We start from the raw sequence: 24,322 nt of genomic DNA, 5'->3' as shown, positions 1-24,322 counted from the left end.
TGATTCAGTAGTCTGGGGTAGGCCAAGAGTTTACACTTCTAACAAGTTCCCAGGTAATAATTATGCTGCTGGTCCAGGAACCACACTCTAAGAACAAACTGCATTAAGGCAATGAAAACAGGCTAGTCGATTGCCCTGTAACGAAGTCTGCCAGGGCTTCCCTGGTGGCGCAGTGGTTGAGAGTCCGCCTGCTGGACTGAAACCCGTGCACCTAGAGCCCGTGCTCCACAACGAAGAGTTGTGGCTCCACAACAAGAGAAGCCACCGCAATGAGAAGTCTGCGCACCACAACGAAGAGTAGCCCCCGCTCGCCACAACTAGAGAAAGCCCGTGCACGGCAACAAAGACCAAATGCAGCCATAAATAAATAAATAAATTTATATAAAAAAAGAAGTACTGATATATGTTACAACGTGATCAGCATAACCTAGAAAACATTATGCTAAATTTAAAAAGCCAGTCACAAAAGACCATATTTTATTGTACTTTATATAATTCTATTTATATAAAATGTCTATAACAGGCAAAACTATAGAGACAGAAAGTAGACTGAAGATTGCCTAGTGCTTGGAGCAGGTGGAGGGGATAATTGGGAGAGAAATGCTAAATGGTATGGTGTTTCTTTCTGGGGTGATGAAATATTTTAAACTTGATTGTGGTGATGGTTACACAACTCTGGGTACATACTAAAAACTGTACACTTTAAATGGGTGAACTGTATGTTATTAAATTACATTTCAGTACAACTGTTAAAGGACTGCTGGAAAGGAACTCATGTATTCCTTAAGGGGACTTGGTTTTGATCCTCAAAGCAAGGGTCTGGATGGAAATGATTCTTAAACTAAAAGGGTCCTGGTGTCCTAGGAGGGGAAGCAGAAGAAAGAAGAAAAGAGAGAGGAAGTTCGAATATATAGCAAAATATCTTAATTGAGAGAAAGACACAAGAGGTTCTTAGTCTTATAGAACTGGTTCTTTATAAAGATCTAAGACACACGTAGGTTTCTAACACGTTGGATGAGCCAGAAGGAAAGGTAATGAAAATTTGGCGTCATTTGATTTTTAACTTTTACACATTAAAGCTCTATATTAACACATTTTTTTAAATATATAAATGTATTTATTTATTTATTTTTGGCTGTGTTGGGTCTTTGTTGCTGCGCGTGGATCTTCTCCAGTTGTGGTGAGCGGGGGCTACTCTTCGTTGTGGTGCGGGGGGCTCCTCATTGCGGTGGCTTCTCTTGCTGCGGAGCACGGGCTCTAGGCGTGCGGGCTTCAGTAGCTGTGGCACGTGGGCTCAGTAGTTGTGGTGCACGGGCTTTGCTCCGTGGCATGTGGGATCTTCCTGGCCCAGGGCTCGAACCCGTGTCCCCTGCATTGGCAGGTGGATTCTTAACCACTGCGCCACCGGGGAGGCCCATTAACACATATTTTTGACATAGACCCATTTCTGGGAAATTGAGCTAAGGACGAAAACCATTTTTTAGTCATTAGACTTACCACTCGGCTGAAGTAGTCGTCTAAAACTTCCACGAAGTTATGGATGAATTCATAAATTGCCATCTCATTCTGAAATAAAAAAGGAAGGGTGCAGTTAGTTTTATTTTTATTTATTTATTTATTAAAAAATATTTATTTATTTTTTGGCTGCGTTGGGTCTTTGTTGCTGTGTGTGGGCTTTCTGTAGTTGCGGCGAACGGGGGCTACTCTTCATTGTGGTGCGCGGGCTTCTTATTGCGGTGGCTTCTCTTGTTGCGGAGCACGGGCTCTCGGTGCATGGGCTTCAGTAGTTGTGGCATGCAGGCTCAGTAGTTGTGGCTCACGGGCTCTAAAGTGCAGGCTCAGTAGTTGTGGCACTCGGGCTTAGTTGTTCCGTGGCATGTGGGATCTTCCCGGACCAGAGCTCGAACCCGTGTCCCCTACATTGGCAAGTGGATTCTTAACCACTGCGCCACCAGGGAATTCCCGGGTGCAGTTAGTTTTAATATGACCTATTGGGGAAATCAGACATGGAGCTGCCCAGTCAGCAACCAGGTTTTAGAGCATTTGGTAAACAGATAATGTGAGCAAAGCAGCTTCCTATTGACAAATATTCAGAATAATTCTAGGACTTATTTCTTTAAAAGAAGCTTATCAATAGGGGAAATGTAGAAAACCTTAACCTCTAAGAGTTTTTGAAAAGTCCATGATGAATCTAACTGAACTGAAACCAGATTGTGTCTGGTGATTATAGAGTTCTGAGGTTTACTCCCTGACTTCATCACCAACTGGCTGAAGCCTGGTTTTTGTTTTGTTTTGTTTTCCCCCAGGGTCTTCATGTCATCACTTTCCCATCTGTGAAGATGGGGAAACCATCTCAAAGTTTGGTTCATGGATAAAAAAACAATCAACTGAGATTTCAAAGTATTTTAGATCTTAAATACCCTTTCAGGGATTCTATGGCCAAAGGTGCTATTGATCTGGGACTGACCATTTCTGAAAAGGTGAACTATATCTGATGAGATGTAATTACAACACAATCATATTTACAGTTTGCTCTGCCTTCTGAAATGTCAGCCTATGTTTAATGTCACAGTTGTTTGGCCCCTACCCTTGGCTAAGCTGCCCTACTGTGCCACACTGAATGAGGGCAGGAAACTGGTATTGCTTAGGGTCGAGGAAGGCATTCTGTGGTTTTGTGCTTCTCCACAAATTGCTCATCTAATCCAAAAAAAATCCTAGGTTTATCTCTTCCACACAGTTTCCCCAGCCTTGATAAAAACCAATATCCTTCAAGAGTCAAGATAATTGTTATGGAGGTAAGTGGGGAAGAAAATGTCAATTTAAGGAGGAATCAAAATCAGACTGTTGGGCTTCCCTGGTGATGTAGTGGTCGAGAATCCGCCTGCTGATGCAGGGGACAAGGGTTTGAGCTCTGGTCTGGGAAGATCCCACATGCCACGGAGCAACTAGGTCCGTGAGCCACAACTACTGAGCCTGCGCTCTAGGGCCTGTGAGCCACAACTACTGAGCCAACATGCCACAACTACTGAAGCCCGTGCGCCTACAGCCCATACTCCGCAACAAAAGAAGCCACTGCAATGAGAAGCCCACGCACCACAACAAAGAGTAGCCCTTGCTCACTGCAACTAGAGAAAAGCCAGCACGTGTCAGTGAAGACCCAACGCAGCCAAAATTAAATAAATAAATTTATTAAAAAAAAAATCAGACTGTTATTCCTAATTTTCTTGTATTTTCCATAAGCTCTTCTATTATCTTACCTCAGTGTCATTAACTCCGACCACAATGAAGAGAGCTGCATACTGCCGATATATCAGCTTAAAATCCTTATATTCAATGAAAGAGCACTAGACAAAACACAATTAGACATTAATTCCTGTGGTTGACAGGGATTTCTTCAAAATGGCATGCATAATTTCTAGGTTCTGATTTGAGTATCTGTCAACACATTCCTAGAAATATTCAACATTAAGATGTGACACAGTCTTTGCCGGCCGCCTCCTCACAGTACTCAGGGGAATGCTTGGAAGCATCTCTAGTGGGAGGTGGAGAAGTGGTCTTGGAAAAATGTCTGAGTGTTCACATGGGTTCCCACCTGTACTTCTTCTTATTCCTTTGCTTGGCTCTGTGTGGAACTCAGCCAGCAAAGAAAAGGCTACTAAATAATCAGCATTTTAGACTGCCTCCAAAAGTGAAAATAAGCCAACATGATAAAGAAGATTTTCTTCTTTCCATCTCCCCTGGGCTCTTTTGGAAGCAATTAGAGATTCCGTTTGTACTATCTGATAGTCATTCAAGAGCCAAATATACAGAGCATACACACATGCAAAAAAGAAAAAATCTTGATTTCTTTTTGAGAAGAATCAATGTAGGCTCTTTTTATAAATTATTTAAAGATGGCTTTTGTGTGGCAGACACTAGACAAAAATCTCCCACTGTAAATATTGCTTTATAGGAATTAATAACTAGCTTACCATTACTGACTAGTGGAGGAAACAACTCCCTTCCCATTCATCTCTTTCCTAAAGCCATTGTACAAAGGGGGAGAGGAAGGCACTGGGTGGACGGGAATTGGACAGCAGGCTGAAGGTACAGTGTTGCCCTTCCTTTGGATTTTTGGGTGCGCTTGACCAAATGTGACTGAGCAAGAACGGTATGACTTTTTGCACTGGGATATGTTGCTCTATGGTGCTCAGATGTACCTGGGAATGAAGCTGCAAGTTGTTTTGGTTTGGTTTGGTTTGGTTTTTTTTGGCCATGCTACACAGCTTGTGGGATCTTAGCTCCCTAACCAGGGATCGAACCCGCATCCCTGGCAGTGAAAGCACAGAGTCCTAACCACTGGACCGCCAAGGAATTTCCAAAGCTGCAAGTTTTGATTATGGCATTTCTTCCACGGGAAAGCCATTCAACGATCTATATAATGGAGGCATTTGAGGCTTTTATTTGACATTAGGATAAAAGTATTAAGTCCAGGACCATTCTGCAGCTTTTGGTTCATTGTAGAGCCAGTATTATTTCTGTTCAGTCAGATCTTTCAAGGAAACAAAATCTATTTGAAAGAACTGAGGAACATTTTTCAAAGACTCTCAGGAGTTTCTGACATTCAAAAAAAAAGTATCCAAGCACCTTTGTGGATAAAATAAAAATGAAGCTGAGATTGTGTTACTTTGGTACCTGATTATGCTAAAAGCCCAGTGGGTTCCCTTTAAAATCTAAGATAATTTAGAATGCTTCAAAAATATCTAATGGTATGTTCATTTCAAAGCATATATTTCAGAGGGTAACCTATCAGTGAAAACTATGAAACTGTAGAGTGCCTACATTCTGCAGAAAGATTCAAACAGAAATACTTCTGCAGTTTGTTTACCTTTACTTAAAGTATGTGGCTATTAACACAGTCCTTTAATAGTTTTTGTTTTCTTTTGACAACTACATAAAGCAGTGTGTGCCATGGCAGTCCAAAGTAGTAATTCAAAGAGGACTCTGAGATGTTCTGACTGGAAAATCAATCTAGAAGCCAAGGGAAACACAGTTCTAATGCGTAACTTGTGAGCACTGATGTAGCTTAATATTTTATGACTTACCAGTGGTTCCCAGGAGCAGCCTTTCTACATATGCAGTGAAAAAGAGAACTAGCAAAATTAATGGGTGATTTAAATAAGCTTTCTGGATTTGCATTAGTTTGCTCAGTGATTTCCAAGGATTCCAAGTTTAGGGCCTAGACTAAGTAATTCTCCAACTAAAGTCCTTTGTAAAAGTAGACTCAGTTTTTACAATTCCTGTTTACTATTATTTTAACGATTTAATTTAACCTCAATTTTGGCAGAATGGATAGATTTGTTGTTTCATATGAATTTTTTAACTTCAATTTCTCCCATCTATATAATAAGACAAGTTCAAATCAAGTTTGTTTTGTTTTTAAATTACTTGTTCCAGTATTACGTTGGTGGTAAATTTATAAAAATGATAAGCAGAAAAAAACTGCACTCCACATGAGAATCATGTTATTATCCTCCGGCACAAAGTGGGTCTTGACTGTTCTCCTCTATACTGGTCATCTGACCTTCATCTTTTGGCTTAAAGAAAGCCGTCTGCTACAGGCACTCCTAAGAGTTCCAAGGGCTGAATTCATATGAACAAAAAAAAAAGGTATGTCTATTAGCAGGCTTAAATTTGAGCTGCCACTTCCATAGTGCAATAAGACAAATATGCTGACCTAAATATGAACCCAAGACTTTTCCTGATTTTCTTTGCTTTTATTTTCCTTAAGGGGATGTAAAGAGAGCTATGCGGCAGTCTTCATTTCACTTCATTTGTTAATTTTCCCTAATAGCTATTGAAAGAATGTAGTTCAAAGAAAACGATGGCCCCTGCGACTCAGTAATAATAAATTTGCCACTGCTGAGTTGAATGCAGAGATCAAAGAGAATCAGAAACTTACTTGTTCATTGGATCGAGAGAGACAGCTCTTTATGACTTCTGTTTCCAGAAGCGTACGCTTATTAATCTCCACATGTTCATAGTACTTAGAAAGTCGGGTCTGCCCTTGTTTATTCACCATGAGGAAAAATTTTATCATTTTTTTTTTCTGGCCAGTATTTTTCCAAATATAGTTCAAAAGTTATGGCGAGGGGTAGCTGTAACCAGAACCTGAAGAATAAAAGAACAACAGAAAGGCAAGATCAAATTTCTCAAGAATCATATTAAATGTGTTCTGTAGATGAACCAGAAGTAAAACGTCTTCTGATAATATTGGTCTTCACTCCTGTGAACTAAATGAGACTTTAATAAATAACTAAAGATAAATTTTCCTTAGTTATCCTCCAAAACATTTTTGAGTATCTACAGTAGTTCTACTCATATTCATTCAATTGTTTCATCAATCTTGTTGGGCGCCAACTATGTGTCAAGCACCAGAAGGAGAATATGGATGAAGAAGTAATTATTTCTGATCTTCAGATCATGACACCTAGCAAAGGTACTGGATAGGTAAACAAATAACAGCAGTACAGAGTGATGAGTTTAACTGGGACAGGTATATTTCTGTGGTGCACAAAAGGGAGGGACAAGGAGCATCATAGGAAAGTTGGGAATGGCTTCCCAGACAAGGGGCATTTAAGCAAGATCTTGAAGAATGACCCAGAGGGAGAGACTCTGAGGCACAGAAAATAGGGGTATGAAAGCTCTGGGAAGTTCACTTTGGTTGCAGGTCAGGGGGCAAGAAGAATGGTCACAGGAAATTGAGCTGCTCGCATAAGATAAAATGGGCTTTAGAAGTTATGTTAAGGAATATGAAATTTATTCTATGGACAATGGAGACAGGATGTGTAGTGAAGCTCTTCTTTCCTTAGTGTTGAAAGCAGTAGTAACATCAACTATTTGTCGAAGTCCTCGTACAAGGCCCCGTAACAAGTCCTATAAGGTTCTGTACTGAGCAATTTACATACATTATTTAGTTCTCACAATTTTCTGAGGCAGGGACTTCTGTTATCCCCATTTTAAGGACAAGAAAACTGAATTTTACGGATGCTAAGGCACCCAGGATACCTGGATTACTGTATGTCAGGGGTGAGATGCAGGTCAGAGGCCAAGCGCATACACAGATCCATGACACCCCTACTCCTCATTCATGCTTGTGGGTTTATTTCAAACTCAGCTGTATTGAATCCCATGTTTGTTATTCTTATACTTAATATAGTTTTTGAAATAATCAATGCAAAAGCGCACAATATTGACCAATGGCCAATTCTTTCATCATGAGCATCAGAGCTGTCTCAGGCCAATCTTACAAAATCATATTCACATTTTGTAATATCTTTGAAAATCAGTGCAAAAGACCAAGGTTAACAATAGTTCTTAAGCGAAATTTTAAAACTTGGAATAATTTTACAGAATAGTTGCAACAGATGATAATATTTTTATATTATTTTTTGCCTTCCTAGCTCATCTTTTATTTCCTAAACCCTATCAGACAGGCGGTTATCTCATAACAATTCCAAACACTAAGAGCTGGTTAGAGGCAGATCCAGTCTGGCAAAGCCTGGGGCTGCTGTGTTCATTCGGTGTGCAGAACAGGATGTCATCTAGACCAGCTCAGCCGGGGATTTGACAGCTGTGCCACAGGGGGAGGCCTGTGGTCATTCACTCCCTTTTCCAGGAAGATAAACTCACTACTGTAGGTGGCATTGCAACATACTCTGTGTTATTTAATCGTCTGGTGTTAAGTCCTGCTTTTATCCTCCTTACAAATTACTGCCAGTAAAAATTATGGCAGATGACTAATAAATTAAGATTACCATCCTTTCCTTTATTCCCTTTCAGCAAAGTTATTTTAAAACCATCTTTATGAAAGTTAGAAATGACAATCCTATACCCTGGACTCCAACTGCCAGGTAAAAGAAAATATTGTCTCAAAGGTACTCATGGCCAAACCATTGCCTTTAAATGCCCTGGTTGCATTAAGTGGTAAAATGAGATGTAAAATGATCCCACTGAGATGCTACACCAAGGGATCAAATTGGTTTCCACCTTACAAGCACAGCATTCCTTCCCACTGACTTCAAGAGCAAGGATGACAAACAAGGACGTGCTGAACTGATACTCATTAGGACACAAGTCTTGAAAATAGTAGCTGAAGGCATCTAAAGACTTGAATACAGTATTTTTTTTTGCACGCTCATAAACAATTACACGATTTACAACTGTAGGATTACACAGTGGTAATAAAGCAGACAAGCAAAACTGTAAAGTATTTCTATAATAAAATATACAACACCAAAATATACAATGTGGAGACTCAGAGACAGGTACATGTTTGAGAACTGAAGATGAATGACATAAGCACCTATCCTGGTTACTAATTACCAGGGGGGAGGGAGATCAAATAATTATGAAACTGAGGTAGGGCAATAAGAAGGAATATGCTTAGACAAGTGCTGGGAGTGGTCGGGGAGCAGATATGAACTTCCTCTGTTAATATACTCTTTGCATTCAACAACACACGGGCTGGGAAAGATGTCTTGATTGCCAAGAAGTTAGGAGATTCCACACCCAAGAACTTGTGTGAATGTGTGTGAAAAATCAAGGAAGAATAAAAAAGAAACTTTACTGGGGAAGACATTACACAAAGGGTGCTAGGATGCCTAAAGGCCAAGACTAGGGAGGTGGGTAGATTCACAGTAGAATATAAACAGATCAGCGTCCCAGTCCCCTACATGATGTAAACTTAATGCTTAGAGAAAAGACAGACTGGAAAGACTGAAGTAAGTATTGAATTGGGCACAGTTTTCATACTTCTGATGGTGTATTTCTGGGAGTTAGAACTGGAAGAATCTTTATAGGTTGTCATACCCAAAGATGACAAATAGATTTCAACTTGGGTGCCAACTTTGATTAACTGTACTAACTGCATTGAGCACTGTGTTGAGAAGGATTCTGAAGCTGTTTTCAGGTTCAGAGCAAGACGATGTCATGAATAATTAGTAATGTCAGTTGTGGGTTAGGAAGCAGGGTGTGGCAACATATGCACCTTGTATCTGTCATCTCTGATGTGCACTCCATTTTGTAGATGGGAAAACTGGTAATCTGAGATGCAGAGTGAGGTCCTGAATTCTGGTCTCTTGACTCATAATGCTGTCTTTATCACATTGCCTCTGCCTCACTCAGTGTATTAGTGTCATTAATGTCCATTTAAGCTTAATAAGCATCAACTTCAGGTATCTTTGGGAATGATCAACTCAACATTATCTTTTCTAATGCTGCTGCACAATGAATGGAAAATACCAAACAATTCACTGCGTGAAAACAGTAGAGTAGGAAGTTTCTGGAAATGAAAATGTTATTTGATGATGGCTAACATCCTTTCTAGCTCTAAATGCTTTCTATGTACCCCAGAACCATAATATTGTAAAACTCACACACACACACATACACATACACACACACACACACACACACACACACACACTCAGGGAATATCAGACAAAAACTTTGTTTTTGCCCCATGAAAATGACTGAAATAAAATCCCCCAAGTTACAAAGCCAATTTCCACCAAAAACTGTATACTACTCGTAAGGTATAATAGTCAAAAGCATGAACTAGGTAGAGCTTGACTGTTTGGCTCTACTACTTATTAGCCTTGTGATCCTGGGAAGATTACTTAATCTTTCTGTACTCAGTCTGAGGTACAATGGGAATAATATTAGTACTGACCTTCTAGGTTGTGAGGAGTAGTTAGTGTATGTAACATTCTTAAAACAGTGTTTGGCAGTTGGCATGAAGTGAGTGCTATGTAAGTGTTGGCCAATGTCATTACGATAGTATATCACCTCTTCCTCAGACAAGCCTTTCCTGCCTATCCCAATCCCTCTTTCTAACCACAGAAAGTTGGCTGTCTTTTCTTTGAACCCATCACTGTATCTTACAAAACCTGTCACCCTAAATAATCACTATTTGATTACATTCTGAGCTCCCCAACCAGACCAGTGATTTTCACTGTTTTACTGTGATATATTTTACACTGTGATATATTTTACATTGTGACCCAGTATACAGGTACATACATCTCTGAATGGAAGTTCATAAAACAATACTCACCCATACTTTGTGTATTGTACTCCAGTATCTTCTATGACCTTTCATTTTATAAAAAATGCAGTTGTGAGGGGTATGGATTACACAGATGTATGGATTTTTCAAAACTTACCAAATGTAAATTTTATATAAAAAGAAACTAATACTCTGGTTAATGATATACATGCTGAAGTATTGGGGGGAAATGTACTGATGTCTACAATTTACTTTTGGGGGGGGGCGGTGGGCTGTGCTGCCTGGCTTGCAGAATCTCAGTTCCCCAACCAGGGATCAAACCCGGGCCAAGGCAGAGAAAGCCCGGAATCCTAACCACTAGGCCACCAGGGAACTCCCTATAATTTACCTTGAAATGCACCAAAAAAACTAAGATAAATTAATGGATGGGTAGACAGATGGATAGATGGTTAGATATATGATAAAGTAAGTACAGTCGGCCCTCTAGATCTGTGGGTTCCATATCCACAGATTCAACCAACCATGGATTGAACATATTTGGGAAAAAAAAATTCCAATATGTTCCTAAAAGCAAAACTTGAATATGCCGTGCACTGGCGACTATTTACATAGCATTTACATTGTATTAGATATTATAAGTAATTTAGAGTTATTTCTAGATTAAGTTATTTTAAAGTATATGGAAGGATATGCATAGGTTATATGCAAACACTAAGCCATTTTACATAAGGAACTTGAACATGCACCGATTTGGGTATGTGTGGGAACTCTAGAACCAATCCCCCACGGATACTGAGGGACGGATGACTATATAGTAAAAGATTAATGGTAGAATTTAGGTGGTGAGTATATGGGAATTCACTGTGCAATTCTTTTCAACTTTGTAGTATATTTGAAAATCGTCACAACAAAATATTGAGGAAAAATGCTAGTTGTGGACCACTGATATATTTTTTTTAATTCCATAGATTTTATTTTTTAGAATAGTTTTAGATTTACAGAAAAAATTGCAAGGACAGTATAGAGTGTTCTCATATACTCCACACCCAGTTTCCCCTATCATCAACATCTTAGTTAGTATGGTACATATGTTACAATTAATGAATTGATACATTATTATTACCTGAAGTCTATATTTTATTCAGATTTCCTTACATTTCACTGAATGTCCTTTTTCAGTTATAGGATCCCATATTATATTTAATCTTCACATCTCCTTGGAATGCACTTGGCTTTGACAGTTTCTTACACTTTCCTTGTTTTTGATGACCTTGACAGTTTTAAAGAACACTGATCAGGTATTTTATAAAATGTCCTTCTATTGAGATTTGTTTGATGTTTTTCTCATGATTAGACTGGGTATATGGGTTTTGGGGAGGAAAACAACAGAGGTCAAGTGCCATTTTCATCACATCCTATCAAGGGCACATACTACCAACATGACCTATCACTATTGATGTTACCTTGGTCACCTGGCTGAGGTAGTTTTTGTCAGGTTTCTTTACTGTAAAGTTATTCCCTAACCCCATCCCCTGCCCTTTCCATATTGCACTCGTTGGAAGGAATTCATTACGTGCAGCCCACGTTAAGGGGTAGGGATTTTAGTTTGATCTCCTTGAGGTGGGAGTATCTACATAAAATTATTTGAAATTCTATTGCACAGGAGATCTATTCTACCTATTTATTTATTTATTCAACCATTTATTTACATCAGTACTGACCCATGGATATTTTATTTTATACTTTGAGTTATAATCCAATATGACCCAATGATTTTTAATTTCATAATCTGCTAAAGGACTATGACCCAAAATTTGAAAAAGACTATACCAGACAATGAACTTGTGGGTAGGGTCTATATCTTACTTCAGATATTTGCATTGTGCCTAGTATATAGTGAACATCCAATAAATGTTTGTTGAGGGTATTTGCTGATGGTCCAGTGGTTAAGACTCTGAACTTCCATTGCAGGGGGCACAGGTTTGATCCCTGGGCAGGGAATTAAGATCCTGTATGCCGTGCAGCACAGCCAAAATATATTTAAAAATAAATAAATAAATAAAATTGTTGAATGAATGAAAGCTTTTTTTGTTTAGCAATAAATTTTCCTTAAATAAAAATAACAAAAGTATTCAAGGAAAGAAAACATATAAAATACCCTGGTATCCCAACTCCTGCTGCAAATCCTGTTCATCTTACCAAAGACTGAACCAATGTTTTTCAATATGTTTAATGCATATCCTTCTAGACCTTTTCTATACATTTACATGTAAATATTCATGCATGTGTAGCAACTCTATTTTTTAAACATAAATGTGATCAATGAACTCCAAAATGTCAAGAGGCTAGTGTAGTGTCTATTCTCTTCCAGTACCATTAAATGAACCTGGTCCACTCACAAGACCCCGGTTGGATTCTACAAAAGGACACTAAAGGGATGTATTTTTGAATTCATCAAAAGGACATCCTGCTGAAACAATCTAGCTCAGGCTTTCCTGGGTCTTTGTCCCATTGGTCCAGTACCTTGGCTCCCATTCCAGCTCAGGTCTTGGTGCTTAATGAAATGGTTTGGATTTCTACACTCTTGATCTTGATCTTCCACAAGTTGATCTTTGGTATCTGCCCTTTGGCTATAACTCCAAGGGGCTTTGACACCCAGCCCTTGCACTATATAATATTATATAATATCTAACTTACAAAGTGGTGGCAAAGATTAAATGAAGAAATAATACAGTTTTTGTAAAATGTTTAGCACACTGACTTCTTTCATTTCCTCCCTTTATGTGTATTAAATTAGAGGGACTTAACGTAGTGGCCCAGTGGGTAAGAATCCGCCTGCCAATGCAGGGAACACAGGTTTGATCCCTGGTCCAGGAAATTCCCACATGCCACAGAGCAACTAAGACATGTGCCACAACTACTGAGCCTGCGTCCTAGAACCTGTGAGTCACAACTAGTGAGCCCGCATCCAACAGCTAGTGAAGCCCGCGTGCATAGAGCTGGAGTTCCCCAAAGAGAGAAGCCACTGCTATGAGAAGCCTGTGCACTGCAATGGAGAGAAGCCCCCGCTCGCCACAACTAGAGAAAGCCCGTGCACAGCAACGAAGACACAATGCAGCCAAAAATAAATAAAATTTAAAAAATTATTTAAAAAATTACAGAGCAGAAGAAGAACTACAATCCTGCAGCCTGTGGAACAAAAACCACATTCACAGAAAGATAGACAAGATGAAAAGGCAGAAGGCTATGTACCAGATGAAGGAACAAGATAAAACCCCAGAAAAACAACTAAATGAAGTGCAGATAGGCAATCATCCAGAAAAGGAATTCACAATAATGATAGTGAAGATGATCCAGGACCTCGGAAAATGAATGGAGGCAAAGATCAAGAAGGTGCAAGAAATGTTTAACAAAGACCTAAAAGACTTAAAGAACAAACAAACAGAGATGAACAATGCAATAACTGAAATGAAAACTACACTAGAAGGAATCAATAGCAGAATAACTGAGGCAGAAGAACGGAAAAGTGACCTGGAAGACAGAATGGTGGAATTCACTGCTGCAGAACAGAATAAGGAAAAAAGAATGAAAAGAAATAAAGACAGCCTAAGAGGCCTCTGGGACAACGTTAAACACAAAAACATTCGCATTATAGGGGTCCCAGAAAGAGAAGAGAGAGAGAAAGGACCCGAGAAAATATTTGAAGAGAATATAGTCGAAAACTTCCCTAACATGGGAAAGGAAATAGCCACCCAAGTCCAGCAAGCACAGAGAGTCCCATACAGGATAAACCCAAGAAGAAACACGCCGAGACCCATAGTAATCAAACTGGCAAAAATTCAAGACAAAGAAAAATTATTGAAAGCAACAAGGGAAAAATGACAACATACAGGGGAACTCCCATAAAGTTAACAGCTGATTTCTCAGCAGAAACTCTACAAGCCAGAAGGGAGTGGCATGATATACTTAAAGTGATGAAAGGGAAGAACCTACAACCAAGAGTACTCTACCTGGCAAGGATCTCATTCAGATTTGATGGAGAAATCAAAAGCTTTAGAGACAAGCAAAAGCTAAGAGAATTCAGCACCACCAAACCACCTCTACAACAAATGCTAAAGGAACTTCTCTAAGTGGGAAACACAAGAGAAAAAAAAGACCTGCAAAAACAAACCCAAAACGATTAAGAAAATGGTAATAGGAAAAAAAAAAGAAAAAGAAAATGGTAATAGGAACATACATCTCGATAATTACCTTAAACATGAATGGATTAAATGCTCCAACCAAAAGACAAAGGATTGCTGAATGGATACAAAAACAAGACCCATATATATGCTGTATACAAGGGACCCACTACAGACCTAGGGACACATACAGACTGAAAGTGAGGGGATGGAAAAAGATGTTCCATGCAAATGGAAATCAAAACAACGTTGGAGAAGCAATACTCACATCAGATAAAATAGACTTTAAAATAAAGAATGTTACAAGAGACAAGGAAGGACACTACATAATGATCAAGGGATCAATCCAAGAAGAAGACACAACAATTATAAATATATATGCACCCAACATAGGAGCACCTCAATACATAAGGCAACTGCTAACAGCTATAAAGGAGGAAATCGACAGTGACACAATAATAGTGGGGGACTTTTAACACCTCACTTACACCAATGGACAGATGATCCAAACAGAAAATTAACAAGGAAACACAAGCTTTAAATGATATAATAGACCAGATAGATTTATTGATATCTATAGGACATTCCATCCAAAAACAGCAGATTACACTTTCTTCTCAAGTGCGCACGGAACATTCTCCAGGGTAGATCACATCTTCGGTCACAAATCAAGCCTCAGTAAATTTAAGAAAATTGAAATCATATCAAGCATCTTTCCTGACCACAATGCTATGAGATTAGAAATCAATTACAGGGGAAAAAACGTAAAAAACACAAACACATGGAGGCTAAACAATACGGTATTAAATAACCAAGAGATCACTGAAGAAATCAAAGAGGAAATCAAAAACTACCTACAGACAAATGACAATGAAAACACGAAAATCCAAAACCTATGGGATGCAGCAAAAGCAGTTCTAAGAGGGAAGTTTATAGCTATACAAGCCTACCGCAAGAAACAAGAAAAATCTCAAATAAACAATCTAAACTTACACCTAAAGGAACTAGGAAAAGAAGAACAAACAAACCCCAAAGCTGGCAGAAGGAAAGAAATCATAAAGATCCGAGCAGAAATAAATGAAATAGAAACAAAGAAAACAATAGCAAAGATCAATAAAACTAAAAGCTGGTTCTCTGAGAAGATAAACAAAATTGATAAACCATTAGCCAGACCCATCAAGAAAAAAAGGGAAAGGACTCAAATCAATAAAATTAGAAATGAAAAAGGAGAAGTTACAACAGACACCGCAGAAATACAAAGCATCCTAAGAGACTACTACAAGCAACTCTATGCTATTAAAATGGACAACCTGGAAGAAATGGACAAATTCTTAGAAAGGTATAACCTCCCAAGACTGAACCAGAAATTAATAGAAAATATGAACAGACCAATCACAAGTAATGAAATTGAAACTGTGATTAAAAATCTTCCAACAAACAAAAGTCCAGGACCAGATGGCTTCACAGGCAAATTCTATCAAACATTTAGAGAAGAGCTAACACCTATCCTTCTCAAACTCTTCCAAAATATAGCAGAGGAAGGAACACTCCCAAACTCATTCTACAAGGCCACCATCACCCTGATACCAAAACCAGACAAAGATACTACAAAAAAAGAAAATTACAGACCAATATCACTGATGAATATAGATGCAAAAATCCTCAACAAAATACTATCAAACAGAATCCAACAACACATTAAAAGGATCATACACCATGATCAAGTAGGATTTATCCCAGGGATGCAAGGATTCTTCAATATACGCACATCAATCAATGTGATACACCACGTTACCAAATTGAAGAAAAAAAACCATATGATCATCTCAATAGATGCAGAAAGAGCTTTTGACAAAATTCAACATTGATTTATGATAAAAACTCTCCAGAAAGTGGGCATAAAGGGAACCTACCTCAACAAAATAAAGGCCATATACGACAAACCCACAGCCAACATTCTCAATGGTGAGAAACTGAAAGCATTTCCTCTAAGATCAGGAACAAGACAAGGATGTCTACTCTCACCACTATTATTCAACATAGTTTTGGAAGTCCTAGCCACGACAATCAGAGAAGAAAAAGAAATAAAAGGAATAAAAATTGGAAAAGAAGTAGTAAAACTGTCACTGGTGCAGATGACATGATACTATACATAGAGAATCCTAAAGATGCCACCAGAAAACTACTAGAGCTAATCAATGAGTTTGGTAAAGTTTCAGGATACAAAATTAATGCACAGAAATCTCTTGCATTCCTATAAACTAAGCAGGAAAAATCTGAAAGAGAAATTAAGGAAACACTCCCATTTCCCATTCCAACAAAAAGAATAAAATACCTAGGAATAAACTTATGTAGGTAGACAAAAGACCTGTATGCAGAAAACTATAAGACACTGATGAAAGAAATTAAAGATGATACCAACAGATGGAGAGATATACCATGTTCTTGGATTGGAAGAATCAATACTGTGAAAATGACTATACTACCCAAGGCAATCTACAGATTCAATGCAATCCCTATCAAATTACCAATGGCACTTTTTACGGAACTAGAACAAAAAATCTTAAAATTTGTATGGAGACACAAAAGACCCAGAATAGACAAAGCAGTCTTGAGGGAAAAAAATGGAGCCGGAGGAATCAGCCTCACTGACTTCAGACTATACTACAAAGCTACGGTAATCAAGACAATATGGTAGTGGCACAAAAACAGAAACACAGATCAGTGGAACAAGATAGAAAGCCCAGAGATAAACCCACACACCTATGGTCAACTAATGACAAAGGAGGCAAGGATATACAATGGAAAAAAGACAGTCTCTTCAATAAGTGGTGCTGGGGAAACTGGACAGCTACATGTAAAAGAATGAAATTAGAACGCTCCCTAACACCATACACAAAAATAAACTCAAAATGGATTAGAGACCTAAATGTAAGACTGGACACTATAAAACTCTTAGAGGAAAGCATAGGAAGAACACTCTTTGACATAAATCACAGCAAGATCTTTTCTGATCCACCTCCTAGAGTAATGGAAATAAAAACAAAACTAAACAAATGGGACCTAATGAAACTTAAAAGCTTTTGCACAGCAAAGGAAACCATAAACAAGATGAAAAGACAACCCTCAAAATGGGAAAAAATATTTGCAAACGAATCAAGAGACAAAGGATTAATCTCCAAAATATATAAACAGCTCATGCAGCTCAATATTAAAGAAACAAACCAACCCAATCTAAAAATGGGTAGAAGACCTAAGTAGGCATTTCTCCAAAGAAGACATACAGATGGCCAAGAAGCACAGGAAAAGCTGCTCAACGTCACTAATTATTAGAGAAATGCAAATCAAAACTACAATGAGGTATCACCTCACACCAGTTACAATGGGCATCATCAGAAAATCTACAAGCAACAAGTGCTGGAGAGGATGTGGAGAAAAGGGAACCCTCTTGTGCTGTTGGTGGGAATGTAAATTGATACAGCCACTATGGAGAACAGTATGGAGGTTCCTTAAAAAACTAAAAATAGAATTACCATATGACCCAGCAATCCCACTACTGGGTATATACCCAGAGAAAACCATAATTCAAAAAGACACATGCACCCCAATGTACATTGCAGCACTATTTACAATAGCCAGGTCATGGAAGCAACCTAAATGCCCATCGACAGATGAATGGATAAAGAAGATGTGGTACATATATACAATGGAATATTACTCAGCCATAAAAAGTAACGAAATTGGGTCATTTGTAGAGACGTGGATGGATCTAGAGATTGTCATACAGAGTGAAGCAACTCAGAAAGAGAAAAACAAATATCGTATATTAACGCATATATGTGGAACCCAGAAAAATGGTACAGATGAACTGGTTTGCAGGACAGAAATTGAGACACAGATGTAGAGAACAAACGTATGGACACCAAGGGGGGAAAGTGGTGGTAAGTGGGGTGGTGTGATGAATTGGGAGATTGGGATTGACATGTATACACTGATGTGTATAAAATTGATGACTAATAAGAACCTGCTGTATAAAAAAATAAATAAAATTTAATTTTAAAAAAACGCACCTAAAAATTAGAAAAATATGCTGATAAGGCTATATAAGGAAACAGATATGTATATGTTATTAGCAATCCCTTAATTTGTTACAAATTTTCTACAATGAAACCTGGTAGAATGTAACAAAAAGAATCATGAAAGTGATTCTACTTTTCAACTCAAGCACTTCAGTCTTGGGAATCTATCCTAAGGTATAATTAAAAATCCACATGCATGAAAACATTTACAGCAACATCATTTACAGTAGTGAAAAATAAATCAAGCCCAGATACTACAAACTGAGAGCCAAGTTAAATGAACACCAACTTGATGTCTTTTAACCATTAAAATAAATATGCAGACTATGAGAATGGGAAAATGTAGATAACATAATGTTAAATCACAAAATCAGAACACCAAATTTATACCCATAATGATTACGTAGAAGGAACATCTGTATAGATAAAGATTAAAAAGACCAGACAGAAATCATGCAAAAACAAGAAATAAAACAAACAACAAAAGGACAAAAAGAAAAAGAGACCAAACAGATGAACCTTGACAAAACTACTAAAGTGAAAGAAGCTAGTCACAAGGATGACATGTTATATGATTCCATGTATATGAAATGCTCAGAATAGGCAAATCTGTAGAGACAGAAAGTAGATAAAGGGTTGCCAGGAGATGGGGGGTTGGAGGGTGAGGTCTAAGAAATGTGGGGTTGTGGTGATGGCTGCACAAATATGTGAATATATAAAAGCCATTGAATTGTATACTTTAAATGGGTGGTTTTTATGGTATGTGAATTATATCACAATAAAGCTTTTAAAAAGAGACTGACAGACGAGACAACCTGGAAGAGCTCCTAACAGCCAAAGCTAGAAAGATGTGAACAACAAATAACATAGTTCTGGATTATAACCCAAAGTATAAAATAAGTACACATGAGTACATACTGATTTAAATACATGATGGAATAAATAAATGGGACAGAAGAGTATCAAACATATATGCTGATACTCTCTCCTCCAGGAGGTAGAGATTAATTCTCCCCTTCCATCTGAGGGTTAGCTGAACCTAGTGGCTCACTTCCAAAGAACAGAAGATGGGAATGGAAAATAGTAACTTTATAGTAGAAAACCTGGCACACACCACCTTAGCCAAGTGATGAAGGCTAAATCATCACGATGTCATGTTCCACCCCTGCCACCATATGACATGATAAGAGTACTTCACCTCTGTGGTATTCTTCCCCAAACCCATAATCCCATTCTAATCATGAGAAAATACATTACACAAACCCACATTAAAGGATATTCTAAAAAATATCTGAGGCTTCCCTGGTGGCGCAGTGGTTGAGAGTCCGCCTGCCGATGCAGGGGACATGGGTTCGTGCCCTGGTCCGGGAAGATCCCACATGCCGCGGAGCGGCTAGGCCCGTGAGCCATGGCCGCTGAGCCTGCGCGTCCGGAGCCTGTGCTCCGCAACGGGAGAGGCCACAACAGTGAGAGGCCCGCGTACCGCAAAAAAAAAAAAAAAAAAAAAAATCTGAGCTGTACTCCCTGAAACGTGAAAAACAAGGAAAGCATGAGAACCTATCTCAGGTCAGAGAAGATTTAAGGAGATAATAATGACTACATGCAGTGTGGTATCCTGCAGGGGCTCACAGAACAGAAAAGGATATTAATGAAAAACTGGTGAATAGTCTAAGTTTAGTTAATAATAATGCTACCCAAGTTGTTTTTTTAGATTTGACAAATGTACCATGGTAATGCGAGAAGATAACATTAGGGGAGATAGGTGAGGGTAGAGATTCTCTGTACTATCTTTGCAACGTTTTTATAAATCTAAAATTATTCCAAATATGGGGAGTTCCCTGGTGGCCTAGTGGTTAGGATTCTAGGCTTTCAATGTCATGGCCTGGGTTCAATCCCTGGTCGGGAAACCGAGATCCTGCAAGCCTCGTGGTGTGGCCAAAAATAAATCAATAAAATAACATAAAATAATTCCAAATAAAAAGTTGACTAAAATAAAAAAGAGACCTACAAGTATTTCTATCAAAGTGAAGAGGGCTTGTTTGCTGGTGTGTATATTTAGTTATATTTGGTTCTATTGCTTAAATATCTTAATTTTTATCAGTATAATATAGATGTTTAGGTATGAGGTTCATTTTTATTAACATTCTCACTGATTATACTTGTCTTTCCTATTTTCTTTTAGCTAAGAGACATGCTAATTTTATTTATCTACTTATTTATTTATTTACTTATGCTGCGCCGTGCAGCATGCGGGATCTAAGTTCCCTAACCAGATCGAACCCGTGCCCCTCAGCATTGGGAGCTCGGAGTCTTAACCACTGGACCGCCAGGGAAGTCCTGAGACACGCTAATTTTAATACGTAAGGTGTGTGTATGTGCATAAATGTGTATGTTGTATAAATGGCTTAGTCTGCCAGTCTGTCAGGCTCTATTCTGACCTAGATAACATCTTGATCTCCCATTCATCTTTCTACCACATATAATCATTTGGGAACCTTCCCTCCTTTTCCTTAGCCCATGGGTTGGCAAACTTTTCCTGAAAAGGGCCAGGTAATATTTTAGGCTTTGAGGGCCATGTGGCCCCTTTCACAACTACTCAATCAGTCTGCCACTGCAGGATGAAAGTAGCCACACATGATGTAAATAATATGTAAAGAAATGGGTATAACTGTGTTCCAATAAAACTTTACTTATAAAAATAGTCAGCAACTGGATTTCATCTGCAGGCTGTCATTTGCTCTACTCTAGACCAGTGCTCATCAAACTTAATGAGCACATAAATCATTTGGGGAGCATATTAAAATACAGAATCTGATTCAGTATGTCTGGGGCAGGGACCATACTCAGTGCATCAAAGTGTTAAAGACTCATTAAAGTACACACGTACAAGGTCATGAAGTCTGCCTTTCTGCTTATGAAATCATATCAAATAACACCAACTGAGTGCTCACTAGGTACAAGACAGTAAAGGAAGAGAGTAAACAGAAACAAAGGCATTACCGGTAATTTCTTTCACTTGTTCATGGATCTTAATCCCTACTGTGCTGGATAAGAGGGCAATCTGGCTTGACATGTCACCCACAGATCCTCAGGTTCATCCAGTTGATTTGGCTGGCTTGGGTGGCAGCCCCATCCCTCATGGCCCCAGGTAGTCTCTCTCAAAGTTGTACATATATTGGAATACAGTGACATTTCCAAGAAGCAGAGGATCATTCTTTTGCCAAGGATTTACCAGTAGCTGACGAGAATATTTCACTTCACCTCAAGAAATTACAACAATGCATTTAGACCCTTATGTCACACCATATACAAAAATTAACTCAAAATAGATCATAGACCTAACTGTAAGAGGTAAAACTATAAAACTTTTAGAAGAAACAGATTTAAGACCAAATGCATAATCCATAACAGAAAAAAATTTTTTGACGCACTGGATTTTATCAGATTGAAAAATTTATACTTTAAAAGATACCATTAAGAAAATGAAAAGGCACAGACTGGGAGAAATTATTTGCAAATCATATATCTGATAAAGGACTTGTATCTAGAATATATAAAAGACTTTTAATAGAAAGACATGCATCACAATTAAAAAATAAACAAAGAGGACCTACTGTATAACATAGGGAATTATATTCAATATCTTGTAATAACCTATAATGGAAAAGAATCTGAAAAAGAATATATATAGGGACTTCCCTGGTGGTCCAGTGGTTAAGAATCCGTCTTGCAATGCAGATTCGATCCCTGTTCCATCCCTGGTCGGGGAACTAAGATCCCAGATGCCTCGGGGCAACTAAGCCCGCGAGCTGCAACTACTGAGCCCACAAGCCACAACTAGACAGAAGTCCGTGCACCACGATGAAAGATCCCGCATGCCACAACTAAGGCCCAATGGAGCCAAAAATAAATAAATTAAAAAAAAAGAATACACACAAACACACACCAGAAACATTGCTGTACACCTGAAACACTGTAAATCAACTATACTTCAATAGAAAAAAGAACAATGGATCTGAAAATACATTTGAACAAACAGGATATATGAATGGCTAATAAGCACATGAAAAGATGTTCAACATCATTAAACCTTAGGAAAATGCAAATTAAAACTATAACAAGATACCACTTCACACCCACTTGAATAGTTATAACAAAAAATGCAGAAAATAACACATACTGGCCAGGAACCCTTATATGGTACTGGTGGAAATGTAAATGTTACAGTCACTTTTTTTTTTAGTCGAAGTATAGTTGATATACAATATTATATGTTACAGGTGTACAGTATAGTGATTCACAATTTTTAAAGGTTATACTCCATTTATAGTCATAAAACATTGGCTATATTTCCTGTGTTGTACAATATATCCTTGTACCTTATTTTATACATACTAGTTTGTACTTCTGAATCCCCTACCCTTATATTGCCCTGCCCCACTTCCCTCTCCCCACTGGTAACTATATCTGTAAGTCTGTTTCTTTTTTGTTACACTCACTTGTTTGTTGTATTTTTTCAATTCCACATATAAGTAATAACAGAGTATTTGTCTTTCTCTGCCCGACTTATTTCACTTAGCATAATAACCTCTAGGTCCATCCACATTGTCGCAAATGGCAGAGTTTCATTTTTTTTAATAGTTCAGTAATATTCCATTGCATATACATATACCACATCTTCTTTATCCATTCATCTGTTGATAGACACTTAGGTTGCTTCCATATCTTGGCAATCATAAATAATGCTGCTATGAACATTGGGGTGCATGTATCTTTTCTAATTAGTGTTTTTATTTCTTTCAGATATACACCTAGGAGTGGAATTGCTGGGTCATATGGTAGTTTTATATTTCGTTTTTTGAGAACCCTCCATACTGTTTTCCACAGGGATTGCACCAGTTTACATTCTCACCAACACTGTATGAGAATTCCCTTTTCTCCACATCCTTGCCAACATTTGTTATTCGTGCTTTTTTTGATGATAGCCATTCTGACAAGTGCGAAGTGATATCTCATTGTGGTTTTTTTTTTTTTTCCTTTGGTACGCGGGCCTCTCACTGTTGTGGCCTCTCCCGTTGCGGAGCACAGGCTCCAGACGCGTGGGCTCAGCGGCCATGGCTCACGGGCCTGGCTGCTCTGCAGCATGTGGGATTTTCCCGGACCGGGGCATGAACCCATGTCCCCTGCATCGGCAGGCGGACTCGCAACCACTGCACCACCAGGGAAGCCCTCATTGTGGTTTTGAGTTGCATGTCTCTGACAATTAGCAACGTTGAGCATCTTTTTCTTGTTCCTGTTGGCCATCTGTATGTCTTCCATGGAAAAATGTCTTTTCAGGTCTTCAGTGCATTTTTTAATTGGGTTGTGTATTTTTTTTTATTGAGTTGCATGAGCTGTTTATATATTTTGGATATTAACCCCTTATCAGTCATATCAATTGCAAATATTTTCTCCCATTCTGTGGGTTGTCTTTTTGTTTCCTTTGCTGTGCAAAATTTTTAAGTCTAATTAGGTCTCATTTGTTAATTTTTGCTTCTCTTTTCTTTGTTTTAGAAAACAGATTCCAAACAATATAGCTACAATTTATGTCAAAGAGCATTCTGCTCATGTTTTCCTCCAAGAGTTTTATGGTTTCTGGTCTCAGATTTAGGTCTTTAATTCATTTTGGGTTTATTTTTGTATATGGTATTAGACAATGTTCTAATTCAGCAGTCCCAACCTTTTTGGCACCAGGGACTGGTTTTGTGGAAGTCAATTTTTCCACAGATGGGGCAGGGGGCAAAGACATGGTGGTTCAGGCAGTCATGCGAGAGATGGGGAGTGGCAGATGAAGCTTCATTCGCTTGCACGCCACTCATCTCCTGCTGTGCGGCCTGGTTCCTAACAGGCCGTGGACTGGTTCGGGTCCATGGCCCAGGGGTTGGGGACCCCTGTTCTAATTCATTCTTTTACATGTAGTTGTCCAGTTTTCCCAGCACCACTTATTGAGGAGACTGTCTTTTCTCCATTGTACA

The 24,322-nt window shown here is 38.5% G+C and overlaps 1 protein-coding gene across 6 annotated transcripts in view; it reads right to left on the bottom strand.

Moving 5' to 3' along the window:
• Positions 1–24,322, bottom strand: part of AP4S1 (adaptor related protein complex 4 subunit sigma 1) — a 59,732-nt gene that overhangs the window by 12,779 nt on the left and 22,631 nt on the right. For 5 of the 6 annotated variants that reach the window (XM_070044956.1, XM_030854744.3, XM_060294712.2 and 2 more), the window contains 3 exons: positions 5,942–6,150; positions 3,258–3,344; positions 1,498–1,566 (listed from right to left, as the gene is read on the bottom strand). In XM_070044956.1, the coding sequence (XP_069901057.1) occupies positions 1,498–1,566; positions 3,258–3,344; positions 5,942–6,079 (294 nt within the window). In that variant the 5' untranslated portion in view covers positions 6,080–6,150. Of the gene's footprint in view, positions 1–1,497; positions 1,567–3,257; positions 3,345–5,941; positions 6,151–21,308; positions 21,570–24,322 lie in introns of all 6 variants that reach the window. The other variant, XM_060294709.2, reaches the window with a different exon arrangement.

Source organism: Globicephala melas, chromosome 2 (genome assembly GCF_963455315.2).
Source record: "Globicephala melas chromosome 2, mGloMel1.2, whole genome shotgun sequence".
NCBI lineage: Eukaryota > Metazoa > Chordata > Mammalia > Artiodactyla > Delphinidae > Globicephala > Globicephala melas.
The sequence above is the reverse complement of the archived record's forward strand: the minus strand, read 5'-3'. Positions and strand labels throughout refer to the sequence as shown.